Source organism: Myotis nattereri (assembly GCF_964212035.1).
Source record: "Myotis nattereri genome assembly, chromosome: 9".
Classification (NCBI taxonomy): domain Eukaryota; kingdom Metazoa; phylum Chordata; class Mammalia; order Chiroptera; family Vespertilionidae; genus Myotis; species Myotis nattereri.
Genome location: NC_138084.1, coordinates 55,764,786 through 55,780,175, shown reverse-complemented (window position 1 = coordinate 55,780,175; position 15,390 = coordinate 55,764,786). Strand labels below are relative to the sequence as shown.

Sequence of the window (15,390 nt, the reverse complement as noted above, 5' to 3'; positions counted from 1 at the left end):
TGCCTCTCCCAGTTTCCTTGTCTTATGGAGATGTAACTGCTGCCTCTCCCAGTTCCCTTGTCTTATGGAGATGTAACTGCTGCCTCTCCCAGTTCCCTTATCTTATGGAGATGTAACTGTTGCCTCTCCCAGTTTCCTTGTCTTATGGAGATGTAACTGCTGCCTCTCCCAACTCCCTTGTCTTATGGAAATGTACCCTTTTGCAACTTTGTAGCCCCGTATTGTTGTTTTTCCCCCAAGGACCCCCAATTCTAAAAATTCCCTAAACCTGCCTATTTTACCCCTAAAAATTCCTATTTCAAAGGTTCTTTCCCTAAACTAATAATCAAATAGACATTGGCTAGAGTAACAAAAGAAAATAATTTAATTACCCCATAACATGAGAGAGTCAGAGACCCCACATGCACAAAAGGTTCAAAGACAGAAAGGCAAAATGGGTACGTATGACATTCTGAGCTAGGAAAGAGGTAAGGTGACAACAGAGCTTTCAAGGGTCATCACAAGATGATAAGAATAGATGTTTAGTGATTAAAAATTTGCTCTGCCCTCAAATAGGGCAAAAGAGGTTATGTCTAATCTCTTTTTATGCGCAAGGCCCCCAATTCAAGTCTTTTAGTTAGTTAATGGAGGGGCAGATGTTTCTTTTGAGCCCGAAGCTAAAATTGCCTTTAGCTAAAAAAAAAAAAATCTGCATATCACTGAGGCATATATTGGGGTGGATCTTTCTGAACCCCCACAGGTGCTACCTAATAATTATGGAATTCAGACTGTCACATTGGGATGCTGCTCTAAGACCAGCCTTCTCTTACCAGTTCCCTTCCTCACCCTGGACAAGTTACTTCCTCTGCCTGGGCCTCATGCTTTTCAGCAGAAAAAAGAGAAGGGGTTGAGCAATATAAGCTCTGAGCTTTTGTGCGTGTGTGCGCACCCAAGTGTGCACTAAATCCTATAAAATTTGCAGGGAAAACGAAGACCACTAGGGCACAAAAACTGCAAGCTTGCACTACAACTGGATTCTCTGATGGGTCATAAGCAAATAACATTAACAGGAAACCAAACAAAACGAAGCCAAAAGAAGGTAGTGAAAGTTTCGGAAAACGGAAGGAAGAGCAGTTCTCAAACAGCTGAGGCGGCTGGGGGTAACAAGTTAAATATTCTGAGAAAAAATCACCCCCCCCCCCACACCCACACACACACAAAACCTACAGCCTTGAGTTGGTGAGGACAAAGTGAAGGAAACAAATAACACTCCACTTGCTAGATCTTTCTTTTTCTGGGACTTTTTCTCACCTCTGTCTCCCCCACCTCCCTCCCTCTGTCTCTGTCTGACCTTTGTCCCTGCCACCCCAGTTTCTCTGTGTCTGTCCTTCTCTCTCCCTGTCTCTCTCCAGCTCCCTTCCCTCCTCCCCTCCCTCCTCCTCTCTGCCGGCGTGAGTACATTTCTCTCTCTCTCTCTCTCTCTCTCTCTCTCTCTCTCTCTCTCTCTCTCTCCCTCCCTCCCTCCCTCCCTCCCTCCCTCCCTTTCTCCCCCCCCCCCACCCCCCTTCTCCCTCTCGTGTGCCCCGCTTCTCAAGAAGGAAGTCTGGGAGTCTGGGTCTCGTGCGGACCCACTGTGGTTCTTAACTCCTATTTTGAGTCGTCCCTTGGCAATTAACCTTTCCCCGGGCTCACCCCGAGCTCGGCCCAAGCTCAGGGTGCAGGCGAGCGGCGTGGGGCTCCCAGCTCCCGGCCCAGGTGCCCAGCCGCCCCTCCCCCTCCGCCTGAGCCCAGGACCGAGACCCCGCCCCGCCCGCGGAGGTTTCCGCCCTCCGGTTATTTTAAGGCGGGCGGTCCGGGCCGCCTGATTCCTCTCGCTGCCCTCCGGCTCCCCGGCCACGCGGCTGCCCGGCAGCATGGGTCCCCGGCCCCGCGCCCCGCTCGCCGCCCTCCTGCTGCTGCTGCTCTGCGGCGTGGGCACCGTGCACGGCGACACACCTGCCAACTGCACCTACCCCGACCTGCTGGGCACCTGGGTCTTCCAGGTGGGCCGCGGGGGTTCCCAGCGCGAGGCCAACTGCTCGGAGATGGGTAAGCCGCCGCGTGCCCGGACTCCCTTGCCGCCCCTGAGCCCCGCTCCGCACAGCGCCCACCGAGGAGCACACCTGCCGGAGGCGGGACACTGGCTGGCCCTGGGCCCGGGGGATGCCCGCTCCAGCGCCAGGGCTGCCAGGGTCGCCGGGGCCCAGTTGAGCTGCTGAGAACTTCTAACTTCACCTTTTCTTGGTTCTTCCCGGGGCTTCTATACTTTCTAAAAAGACTGTCTTTTCACTCCCCCTAATTTGCTGTTTTCTGTTTTGTTTGTTTTTCGGTTCGGAAGAGAGTTCAGACCTTGCAATCTTAATTATCCCCCATCCAATCTGTAGGATTTTGTGTGTGTGTGTGTGTGTGTGTGTGTGTGTGTGTGAGTGTGCGCGCGCGCCAGTGAAATCCGAGCTCAGACACTCAAGAATATACAGCAAGAAAAGTTTTCTACTTATATCCAGTGGTTTTTACTTAGATGTGTGTTGATGCTACTAGTCTGAGACAACTTCTGCACTGTCTTATGTATCCTAGGGGTGTATATAAAGTTTGTAGGGTGTTTTTTTTGTTGTTGTTATTTTAATAACTCTTTAGCAATTAATTATATGTATTTGGAAATGCCTAGAGCCGAGCGCAATGCCTGGCTCAGGGAAGGCACTCAATAAATGTGTAGTGTGTGAACACACTGGGTAGTCCACGTGCCCTCATAACGTGGTACACCAATGACAAGGAGTTTAGTGAAGGGAGAAGAGAAAACACCGTCTTGGACAGAAGTGGCACTTTTGTTCTGCCCAAGCCCTTAGCAGCCTGTCATGAGTGAAACTGTGTCAGCTGCACTTTCCTTGTCAGCAGAACAAGGATTGCCAGGTGATCTGTCTCTAAAACAGACGGATCCAACTGTCCAACTTCCGGTGACTGTGGCATTGCATAATCCTGTGCATTTTAACCATCTGCTCTTTTTAAAAGTTGCTGTTGCCCTAGGCGGTTTGGCTCAGTGGATAGAGCATCGGCCTGCGGACTCAAGGGTCCCAGGTTCGATTCCAGTCAAGGGCATGTACCTTGGTTGCGGGCACATCCCCAGTAGGGAGTGTGCAGGAGGCAGCTGATCGATGTTTCTCTCTCATCAATGTTTCTGACTCTCTATCCCTCTCCCTTCCTCTCTGTAAAAAATCAATAAAATATATTTAAAAAAATAAAAATAAAAAGTTGCTGTTGGAGGTGAGAATTTGCACCATTTGGGCACATGCCATGAGCATTAAAACCAGCCACGGAAAAACTGTCTAAAGTGTGGAAACCTGAAGGGGGTACCACAGCGCCCTGTGCAGGCAGCCTCTGTCTATAAACTATGCCTTCGACTTTACTGTAATAATTGAAGGCACCCGCATGTCTGAGTCCCGTCTTCGGAAGTTTAAAAGTTTGGTTCCTGTCAGCACACATGAGCTTCACGGGATAGAACCCTGGAGTTTGCTGCATCCCTTGGAAGAATGCAGATTCTGAAGTTGTGCACTGTGGAGAAAGAAGCCCCATTTCTTCGTGGAAGAGATCATTTCCTTTGCTCTTTTGACTGGTGGCAGGTCTTTTTTATATGTTTATGTTTCCAGTGTTTGACTACCATTTTGTCTTCCCTTCATTTCCACCTGTCATTTTCAGCATCCCCCATTCTTCATTTTCTTCCGCGGAAGATTTTCTTCCGTCTTTGGATGCCCTGGCAAGTTCAAGGCTGTACTTTAGGGGGTCTCTCTGCCTGCTGGCCTATTTCTATCTTTTTTTTTTTTTAAATATATTTTTTATTGATTTTTTACAGAGAAGAAGGGAGAGAGATAGAGAGTCAGAAACATCGATGAGAGAGAAACATCGATCAGCTGCCTCCTGCACATCTCCCACTGGGGATGTGCCCGCAACCCAGGTACATGCCCTTGATCGGAATCGAACCCGGGACCCTTCAATCCGCATGCCGACGCTCTATCCACCGAGCCAAACTGGTCTCGGCCTATTTCTATCTTTTGAGCCCTCACTTCAGAGGCGTGCGTGACTGGGACCCCCTCTGGAATGATGTATACAGAGGGAGGCAACAAGGTGGGAAGTCTTGGTATCTTCACAAGCCAGGTTGGCTCAAATCGGTGGCCTGATTTGAAAGGAAAGCAGTTTAAAGATTATGGGAGTTACAGGGGAGGTTTTCCTGCCATGGAAGTACAGATAATTTTCCATTGTTGGGCATTTTCTTTTCTTTAGGACCACCAGAAAAGAAAGTCGTGGTGCACCTTAAGAAGATGGACACAGCCTATGATGACTTGGGCAATTCCGGCCATTTCACCATCATTTACAATCAAGGCTTTGAGATTGTGTTGAATGACTACAAGTGGTTTGCCTTTTTTAAGGTTAGTTTTGTTTAAAAAGTGCATTCATGATTACAGTTATTTAATATCAGTAGACCCTCAGAATTTTAATTTAAGATTAAGAAGCTAACCAGAATGGATGCCACTTTTCCCAAGAGAAATTAGGCGGTGCAATTTTGACAGTTTATTTAAAATTATGATTTCAGTAGATTAAAAAACCTGATCTATATTTGAATACGTGTAATCCATCTATATTTAAATGTAAATGTTGCTTTAATCACTTGTCTTTGTACTGAATCTCCAGGAAAGATATGGATATTATAAAAAAAAAATTCAAGTAATTATGCTTTTCTATCATTGTTTGTTGGTTCTGAGAAATTGGCCTAAGTAACTCATTGAAGTAATATGATATACTAAGTACATTAATGTGAATAATTTATTTGACTAAAGTAAGACAGAGATAGAGAATATCGAGTTACTCCTTTGGCTAATTAAAGTAAAAAGTTGTCCACTAAAGTTCTCTCAGTAGGAAGAACTTTTTTTTTAATCGGCACCCAAAGATATGTTTATTTTTTTGGAGTGAGTGGAAGGGGGGTGGGGTGGGGCCATCGATTGGTTGCCTCTTTTTTTTTTTTTTTTTTAAATATATTTTATTGATTTTCTACAGAGAGGAAGGGAGAGGAATAGAGAGTTAGAAGCATCCATGAGTGAGAAACATGGATCACCTGCCTCCTGCACACCCCCTACTGGGGATGTGCCCGCAACCAAGGTACATGCCCTTGACCGGAATCGAACCTGGGACCCTTGAGTCCGCAGGCCGACGCTCTATCCACTGAGCCAAACCGGTTAGGGCGATTGGTTGCCTCTTGTAAGCTCCCTGACTGGGGTGCCCTGACCAGGAATTGAACCCGCAACCTTTCGGTGTATGGGATGATTCTCCAACCAACTGAGCAACATAGCTGGGACCATTGTCCATTCTCACGTGCTAACACATTGCTCCCAGTTGCAGGCAGACCCCAGGGTAAAACAGTTCAGCATGGATTGTAGTCCAGCTCTCCTGCTGCAGCTGGAAATTTTCCTGTTGGCAGATTATGAAATGGTTTAAGTAAATTGAAACCACAGCCTGAGGCTAGCTGTTTCTCATTTTAAATTGAGTATAAATAAAGACAGACTTTCCCATGGGGTAGGGTTTACAACCTTTGGAACATCTGGTAAGAGTTAGGCAATTTTAGGAATTCATGGGAAAGTGGGAGAATGACTCTGTTAATGACGATAAAAGACAAAGTACCAGCAAAAGACTAACTTTTAAATTTATTGTGATTTTTCTTGTGTTGTGATTTAATGCCTAGGATATGTTGTTAAATCTGAACCAACTCTTTCTTTGAATAATAACCATATATATATATATATATATATATATATATATATATATGTGTGTGTGTGTGTGTATATATATGTGTGTGTGTGTGTGTGTGTGTAATTTCTTTAATAGTAAAAAAGAAAATAGGAAAAAATTGTCTCTCTTCACCTGGATTGACTGGTATGCTACTCAGCTGGCAGGAACTGTCTATCCATGTTGGCTATTGAGGGTCAAAGTCCATTTTATTAGTTGAAGCCCATGGTCGACCAGTTATTAAATATTACCTCTGGATACTATGTATTTTTAAAAATCATAACAGTATTTATATGAAATTTCAAAAATATATTTTTATTTATTTCAGAGAGGAAGGGAGAGAGAGAGAATCATTGATCGGCTGCCTCTTGGGGATCAAGCCTGCAACTCTGGCATATGCCCTTGACCGGACTCAAACCTGGGATGCTCCAGTCCACAGGACGACACTCTGTCTACTGAGCCAAACCAGCTAGGGCTTATATGAATTTTTAAAACTGTAGTGCACATGTAGTAAATATAATTCAATCTGATTAGAATTCTTGGTGTGCATATTCCTGAGCCTGGGGCTCTGCAGACTTCTTATAGGTATCCTATTACAGCCCTTCAATTTTTTTTGCTTCCAGGTTGAGAATTCCTATGGAATTGGTGCACAAGAAAAGAGATAGTCAAGACAGTTGTTACTGTGCATCATTCTCCCCTCCTTCCCTTTCCCCTCCCCTCCCCCCTCTTTTTTTTCTTGCTTGACACATAATAGACACTTAGTTCATATTTATTTAAAAAATGAACTGAAGTGGAATTCAGTTGAGAAAAAGGTTGAATAAATTATATAAGTGCAAGATGGAAAGCAGTATATAAATAGATGAGTAAGTAGTTTTACCCATTTGGCTTAGAAAAGTTTTCGTTCTTTACTTCTGTAGAATTGGAGAAACTGGTGGGGAAACTTCTAAAGTCAGCATTTCATTGCTTGACTCCTAATCTGAAATAGACAAGGGCAGTTTCCCTCCATCAATATTTTTCCGTCAGTTTGCTCTCAGCTTCCATAGTCGAGGGCTGGTGGGGGCAGAGGGGACAGCTGGTGACTGAAGGAGCACTCAGACCACATCTTTGCATTTCTTTTTAAGTCACCGTGTAAGCAGATTTGGTCTTTCCCCATAGCCTCAGACATTAGTAGCAGGTCAAGAGAAGAACTACTGGTTAGCATCAAATAACGTTATAAGTGTTCTCAGTCGAGCCAATACAGGTGGGGCAAAAGTAGGTTTACAGTTGTGACTATGCGAAAGTTTATTCTTGTATTATGTATTAATTATTGTATTATTTTCCATATGAACAACTGTAAATCTCAACTGTAAACCTATTTTTGCCCTACTGTAGGACAGAACCCTAACTAATTATCTGCTTCTGGATGATATTCTCTTACTAGGAATAAAAATAGGAAGCCTGTTCTGCTACTGATTTCAGTATATATATATATTTTTTAAATGTGCATTTGACCAGAACCATTATCAGAAACATGTTTTCTGTTCCTGCTGAAAAATCAACCCCTCTGACTGGTCAGTAGTTAGGACTGGTCTTAAAGATGGTAATATCAGTAAGCAGAGTAGACTACACATACGATGCTAGTTTTTAAAATGTCTAGCATAAGCAGTTCCAGATAAATATCCTTTGCAGAGTGGTAAAAGCTTATCTGTTTTGCAAATCTAACTGAAAGATATGGGGAGCAGAGTTTTAAAACTTTTAAGAAAAATGATAGAGTGGAATTGATTTTAGATAGCAGGAAAGTCATGCACTTTTGGTGACACTGGTTGACACAGAAAGCTTGCTGGGTTTCACCATAAACACCAGGGTTTTTCCTACTGTGGTGCTGGGGAAACCATGCGGGGTGGGTAACTCAAGAAAAGCACAAACTATTTAATGAGTAAAGCACATGAGACTTTTCCCTACAGACTTAGAGAGTATCTCCCAAATAAAGATCGATTTTTTTTTTTTTAAGTGAACAATGATCAAAACGTAACCAGGATTTTGTTCAAGTTTAAGTGTCTCACGGAAAATACAGCAACCGGCCACTCAACCTGTGGCTGTGACAGAAGTATCTCAACCTGTGGGTTGTGATCCCTTTGGGGGTCTAATGACCCTTTGACAGGGGTTGCCAAAGACCATTGGAAAACATATATCATTACATATTGTTTTTGTGATTAATCACTATGCTTTAATTATGTTCAGTTTGTAACAATGAAAATACATCCTGCATATCAGATATTTACATTACGATTCATAACAGTAGCAAAATTACAGTTATGAAGTAGCAACGAAAATAATTTTATAGTTGGGGTCACCACAACATGAGGAACTGTATTAAAGGGTCTCGGCATTAGGAAGGTTGAGAAGCACTGTGCTAGAGTATGCTGAGCTCCTGATGCAGGCAGGGTGTTCTGGGAGGCTCCTGCTCCACCCTCTGCTCCCTCAGGACCTCCTGCAGCTCACATTTCCAACGTTGAAGCAATTGCAATGCCACTTCTATTGCTAGGAACTCCCTTCAGTGAGTTCTCCATTTTCCGGCCTCACTTGGAAAATGAACATTTTCTAATGACTTTGGAGGTTCCTGTGCCTTTTTTTTATCTTGGTTTTTATCTGCTTGGTAATCTTTTTTTTTTTTCCATGTGACTTCAAGCTAGATCAGAGCTTGGCCGGAAGTGAACCTTGACGCTGACAGTTGGTGCATAGTTTGAGTCAGGCGGAAAGCATGATGTAAAAAATATTCTTACAAGATATGTTTCCCTTCTCAAGTTCCTGTAGACATTCAGTTAGCTGAACGCTTTATGGGGGTTACGATTTCAAATGCATCTAGGGCCCACCCAGGCAGGCACCTAAACATTTGAAACAACCTTATGTAAAACAATCAGAAGTAATTAGACCTATGGCAAAATAGAAACTTTCTTACAGGTCTCCATTTCAATCTTCTTTTCAAACAATATGCTGCCCAAGATAAAATACAATACCGTCTTGCAGGCCAGTTTCTAAGACTATCTGAGTTTACTAGCATTTACCATTGGGTTATAGTTCACACTCCAATAAATTTGAACCCTTAGAAGTACCTGCAGATTAAAAGCAGCCAACTTCTTATAAAGTTACAACATAGCAAAACAAAACCATGTAAAGGACATTTAATTATGGTTGGCTTTATGTGATGGATAAGTTACAATTTTTCTCCTTTATGCTTGTATATTCTTTGTTCACTTTTTACGATTAGCTTGTGTAAAGATTCTCTATGTATTCTCCTACCCACCAAATTGCCCAATGGAAGGGAGTCAGATGAAACAAACCAAACTCCAAAGAATATCCTCAAGTTGAATAGGTTTCTAAATTTTCACTGTTTCTCATTTCACTTTCTCTGAGGCTGGAAAAGAGAGCTCAGATTTTATTTTGAAAATTAAAGCTATTCAAGGGCTGAAGAAGGTGTCTAGAAAAGAAACTAGACTCATTGTGGCTGAAAATTTTATTTGGTGATAGTCAAGCGAACTTCATTGATTTCTAATTGAGTTTTTGCTTTGGGCCCAGCAGTCTTCATAGAACTGTAAGCTAAAAAAGACTACCATAGTGTTTCTTAAGCAAGTTGCTACTTACAACAGGGAAATTTGAAAATCTTGGGGTGTTTTGGAAATGGTTGGTGAAATCCATACCAGAGGATTTATTTGCCCATTTTGTGTGCCCAGTGACTTGTAAGTTTGTCACAACAGCCAGAAATGTCAACCGTGTGTTTCCACGTAAAGCAGCGGTTCTCAACCTGTGGGTCGCGACCCCTTTGGCGTCGAACGACCCTTTCACAGGGGTCACCTAAGACCATCCAGCATATCAGATATTTACATTACGATTCATAACAGTAGCAACATTACAGTTATGAAGTAGCAACAAAAATAATTTTATGGTTGGGTCACAACATGAGGAACTGTATTTAAAGGGCCAGTAGGTTGAGAACCACTGAAAGGATTTGAGAATCGTGTACCGTTTTTCTCACCGTGCTTTCTGGGTTCATTTTAAAGAGGTAACAATTTAGCCTTTAGAATACTTTTTATTAGGATAGGTTTACTTGTTTCAATGTAGAATCAATACACAAATTAGGATATTTTTTAAAACCATCTTGGAGTTTACGTTTTTAAAAATTTGTTTTATTTTTATTGATTTCAGAGAAGAAGGGAGAGGGAGAGAGAGAGAGAGAAACATTGATGATGACAGGAAATCATTGATTAGCTGCCCTCCTGTATTCCCCCTACTGGGCTCGAGCCCACAACCTGGGCATGTGCCCTTGACTGGAATTGAACCCAGGACCCTTCAGTCTGCAGGCCAGTGCTCTATCCACTAAGCCAAAATGGCTAGGGCATGGATTTTACTTTTAAGTATATTTCAATTCAGGGAAGGAATGAGAAGTTTAACACTTAATGCATGTCTAACTATGTATTTTTGTTTTCTTTCATGATTTTTAATTTCAACATAATGACTCAGTTTCCCATTGTAAACTCTTTGTAGGATGTCACTGATTTTATCAGTCAGTTGTTCATGCAGCTGGGAACTGTGGGAATATATGATTTACCATATCAGAGGAACAAACTGGGTGAGCTCCATTGAAATATTTTTAACTTTTCTTATTAAAAGCAAGCGTCCCTCCTCCTGGTGGCTTATGCACATTAATCTCTATTTATCAGGGAGATGGAGAGGAAACTGGAAAGATGATGGTTTTCTTGGAGATTTGTAGATTTCTTGCTTGAGCCTGCTGACTTGCTGCCTTTTACATGCCTGCACTATTTTGTGTGAGTGAGCTTTTACTTTAACATATTCTGTGTGAGCACATCAGAAGAGCTCTTCCAGGAATGATACTTATAACATAAATAGACATGAACCCCAAAAGGTAAAGACCCAGTTAAGAAAAGATTGACTGTAAGTTCAGTTCAAATCCTTGAAGTAGCTGTGTGCTCCCTTGGTTTGTTCATTTTTTTCTTCTTAAAAAGACTCACGAGGGAACCATGCCAGGCCAAGGCACCTGAAGGCTGTCTTCCATTAGAGAAGGTGGCTCTTCCAGAGACATTGATGTGCTTGTCCCTTATTCCTGTGATATGTCACCCATCTTTTAAATAAACTGTGGACTGGAAGAAGAGGATATTTGTCACTCTGTACATTTTCACACTTGCAGAATAGATGTTCAAATCATCGCTCATGCTGGACCCATTCATTTAAATTTCCAGAATTTTGATGGAAAAAATGGGTGGTTAGAGAGTCAAGTTGATAGGGACTTTCCTTGCATTTTAACATTTCCCACCTTTCCCTTCCTCTTGTACTTAGCTCTGAAGTACCAAAGCGAGGTATGAAAAATGGAACTGGCTAAAGCCTTTTATCCTATGACAGCATTTTCCAAAAATTGTTTAATGGCCCAGCAGTGGTCCACAAATCTGCCAGCTAGGATTGCTCATTAAGTATAACATTTCATCTGGTTACACTTTAAGGATCATTCCAGGCAGCCACTAATAAGAGATCAAAATGAAAACTAGAGCTGAAACCAAGAAGCTGTTTCTTCTGAGTTCTTTTTGGTCACTGAATAATTTTCTTTATTTCAGAACTCCTCAGAATCTTTACTATAATACATGATGATAGTTTAGGAGAAAGATATAATAGGAAATAGGAAGATATAATAGGAAATTGTTTGTTTTTACCTTACAAAAAAGTAAAGTATTCTCAATGCAGTTGATGCACACTCCTGGCTTAACACTCTCCCTCTCCCTCCTAACGATGGAGACAACAGTAAAAAGGACAGTCCCTGGTATTTGCTCTGAAATGATAAGTAGCCCATAACCTGGAAATAAGGATCTTCGCAGCGCTAAGCCTGCGTTTAGAATTTGTAAGGGATACATGCTAATGTACCTAGGTTGCCAGATTAGCCTGTTTCTTAAGTACATTTCCAAAGTGTATTAGGTTTGGCCGTTAATTTCAAATGCATCTGCATGTGCTTCTTAAGCCTGTTGACTGCATTGGGCAATACCTGTTGCTTCAGCTTTCAGCTTTTGAGAATGGCAGCTTTTGGTGAATGTCTTACACAGCATTAAGAAAGCACACACAAAAACCCAGCATCGGGTATTTTTTTTTTTTAACTTAAGAAATTAATATGGTTAAGCATTGTGAAGAGACAGTATTAACTCCAGTTTTTATTGTTTTGTAGTTATTACATAGAGCATCTGTTGAGGGGCTCTTTTAAAACCACAGCCCCAAACAGGCTTTGGGGCTGAGAGGCTGAGCAGCATGCCGCACTGGACCACCTACCTCTAACCGCTAGCGGAGGCCCCGGCAGCCACAGAGCCCCTGGAGTCTGTCTGCATGCAGAATGCAGAGGAGGCCTGGGGACCTACCTCCCAGGCAGCTGCCCTCCTGAACGTTCCCGTGGAAAGCAGCCACCACCATTGTGGAATGTGAACCGCCAGAGACGGCTCTACAGGAGAAAGGAAAACTGTTCTGGAAGTCTTGGGTGGCTTCGCCATGCAGCCTTTGAGTAAAAGGAACACTCTGCAACCTAAGTTTTTTCCTCTTTTGAACACTCTCCTCTTGAGGGACCCCAGCATCCATCGTAAGGAGAAAATCAGGCCTCCGGATATCTTGAGATGCGCAGATATGTTATTGGTGGGAAGAGGCTTTTCTGAGGGAAGCCGAAGGGTATCTTTATGTTTTCATTAGGTGCCAGCCTTGTGCTAAGAATTTGAGGTACTTTACCTTTCAGAAACCCTATAAAGTACATACCACTAGCTTCCTTTCCTAGTTTGGGGTAGTCTCATGTAGTCACAGCTGAAGTGATAAGTGATCAGGGCTAGTCTTGCAAACCTAAGAAGCATTTCCTTGTTCTTTGCTCTGAACATTTGTTTTGATGATGGAAGGAGAGAAGATTGGGCGGGTATGAAACAGCAAATATATATGAAAGAAAAGCCCTTTCGCAAGTACTTGGGGTCACATTTGGGTAGACTTTCTGGCGAGTCCCAGTCTGTAAACATCACAGATGTTAGTTTAATGGAGTCGAATGTTCACTGCATTGGCTCCTGTTGAGATTTTAGGAGAGGAGTTGGCTTGAAGCTTAGGTTTCCTTTCCAAATGAGGCGACTCACTTTCTTTCCCAAGCCAGGGTCCTGTCATTCAAGACAAAAAAAAATAAAAAATTACCTTCTACTTCCCTTTGTAGTCCCTCAAAGTGGAAAAGGAGAGCTTTGTAATCTTCAAATTAAGTACAACTTAAGTACCTTTGCCAAGTTCTCTTCTCTTAATACCACTATTGTTCACACCGATTGCTATCGTTCAGCTCTTTCCTGCTGAACAATGGACTAGTTTCCTCCTCAGGTCAGAGCTGACTAATATCAGCCTTGGTAAAGCGAACATGGGGGCTCCACCTAATTCATATTGTCTGGGAGAACTTCCCTCCTGCATCCCCGCTTAAAGGAAGGAGTCTTTCCCTAGGTAGCAGGTTGCCATCATTACACTGTGAGCTCAGATAACTCCTTGTACTACCTGAGAGGTCCTGATGGTCAGCAGCTCTGGGAAGGTGGTATCTTATAAAGAGGAAGTAACGGTACAGCCGACTACTACCTGGATACTTTCTTCCATCCTACCTCCGGACCTGATCGCCCGTCTTCACTCAGGGCCTTCATGCCACCTCTGTGAAACCCTCCCCCGCTCTTTCTGTTGGTGGGAGAAATGCCATTATTTTGGTTCTCATTGTGCTACACAGGTACGTCCGCTCAGGCAGTACTAACCCTGTGTAATGGGATGATGTGATAGCATGTCTTCACCTTTTTCCAGACTGAACCTCTCTTATTTCCCTGGATATCGTAAGCACTCGGTGCACATAGAAATAAGAGGTTGGAAGGTTAACCTCACTTCTCTTGTCCTTTCAAAGTTTTCTCACAAGTAATATCAGCTTACAAAATCAATCAGGGATAGTACTATGTTTAGAGTTTGGGTTCTCTACTCTAAGATGTGTCAGGTTACCTGTCTCTAGAGTCCTGAGAGAGTTGTATGTTTTCAAACAGATTTTCAGGATGTAAATTGTGACGAAGCAACCAATATATGTAAAAATGTATTATGGAATTTAAAATCACCTCTAAAGTAATTTGTTTGTTTCTCTGAGAGTAACTGCATCTAAACCAGGGGTGGAAAACGTCTGGCCTGTGGCCTTATGAGGCCAGCAAAATCATTTGGTCTGGCCCTGCCAAGGCATTAGGGATGAGTTAATTAAATGTTTGCCCAAATATAGCAGGGTAATTTTAAAGTTGATAACTTTGAATGGCCCGCAAACAATGTTATAAATATCCAAGTGGCCTTGGCAGAAGAAAAGGCTCTTTATTGTTAACCTAAATGTTCGTTTTGATTATGGAAGAAGAGAAAATTTGGTGGATATGAAACTGCAAATATATGTGTTAAAAGGCCACATGGGCCCGGCTAATATGATTCAGTGGTTGAGCATTTGACCTATGAACCAGGAGGTTATGGTTCGATTCCTGGTCAGGGCACATACCCAGATTGCTGGCTTGATCCCCAGGATGGGGCATGCAGGAGGCAGCCAGTCAATGATTCTTTCTCATCATTGATGTTTCCGTCTCTCCCTGCCTCTCCATGCCTCTCTGAAATCAATAAAAATATATATTTTTTTAAAAAAGGCCACGTGGTATAGTACTCTTAGCATTCTCTGTTGTAATTGCCTGCTTGTCCTCTCCTCTGGGCTTTAAACTCCGTGACGGCAGAGATGAACCCTGTATTACTGACCATTTTATTCCCTCTGTATAGCACAATATGTGGAAATAATAGGGCTTCAATAAATATATATTTGTACAATCAAGAGAATTGAATGACATGTCATTGTGTTGTCCTCTTGTGTTATGGATGTTTCTGGACATACTGTTGCCTTTTGAGCCCTCTGAGCCTGTGGTGGACCCTCAGGTCTTATTTGTAGAATGACTTTAGAAAATAGATGAGGTTTTGACATTTTATTCTGTTTATTTATGTTTTAATTTTTGTGTGAGGCTACAGAGGTCAAGATAGGACTCAAAGTTAAAAAGAGTAGACTTTCAGAATGACTAAAAACTAAGTTAGCTATCGGGGAATAGCTTTGTGACTGCAGTGGTTCCCCAAACCCTGGAGAATCAACTAGCCTGGGATGCTTAGAGTACAACATGAGGAATATAGTCAGTAATCATCATAATAAAGCGCTAATATGCTAATGGTTGCGACGCCGTAATGTGTAACAACCTATCGCAAGAGGCTGCCTGTGCGTGCACAGCGGGGCGTTGCTCTAGAAATGGGGTGGAAGCGGAGAGGTGCCCAGAGGAGGTGGGACCATCCTGTGCCCAGGAGGGCAGGGGTGAGAGCCTGTAGCGCCCCCCTCACCACTCCTTCACCACCTACCGCTTGCACTCAGAGCGCCCCGCTGCCCAACTGCCAGGGGAAGGAGCACAGCACAGCAGTGGGGAGGCTTCCACGCTCTCCTCTGGTGCCATGACAGGCCGAGCCACGCAGCGTTGCTCTGGAGATGGAGACGGGGCTGAAGCAGGGAGGTGCCTGGAGAAGGCTGGACCAGCCCGAGGC

The 15,390-nt window shown here is 43.0% G+C and overlaps 1 protein-coding gene across 2 annotated transcripts in view; it reads left to right on the top strand.

The window, feature by feature from the left end:
• The first annotated feature begins 1,220 nt into the window (after positions 1-1,220).
• CTSC (cathepsin C) overlaps positions 1,221-15,390 on the top strand; it is a 50,135-nt gene continuing 35,965 nt past the window's right edge. Inside the window, exons 1-4 of one of the 2 annotated variants that reach the window (XM_081099196.1) lie at positions 1,801-2,067; positions 4,291-4,436; positions 10,309-10,393; positions 11,990-14,642. In XM_081099196.1, coding sequence (XP_080955322.1) covers positions 1,893-2,067; positions 4,291-4,436; positions 10,309-10,393; positions 11,990-12,000 — 417 coding nt within the window. In that variant the 5' untranslated portion in view covers positions 1,801-1,892 and the 3' untranslated portion in view covers positions 12,001-14,642. Of the gene's footprint in view, positions 2,068-4,290; positions 4,437-10,308; positions 10,394-11,989; positions 14,643-15,390 lie in introns of those variants that run through there. The other variant, XM_081099195.1, reaches the window with a different exon arrangement.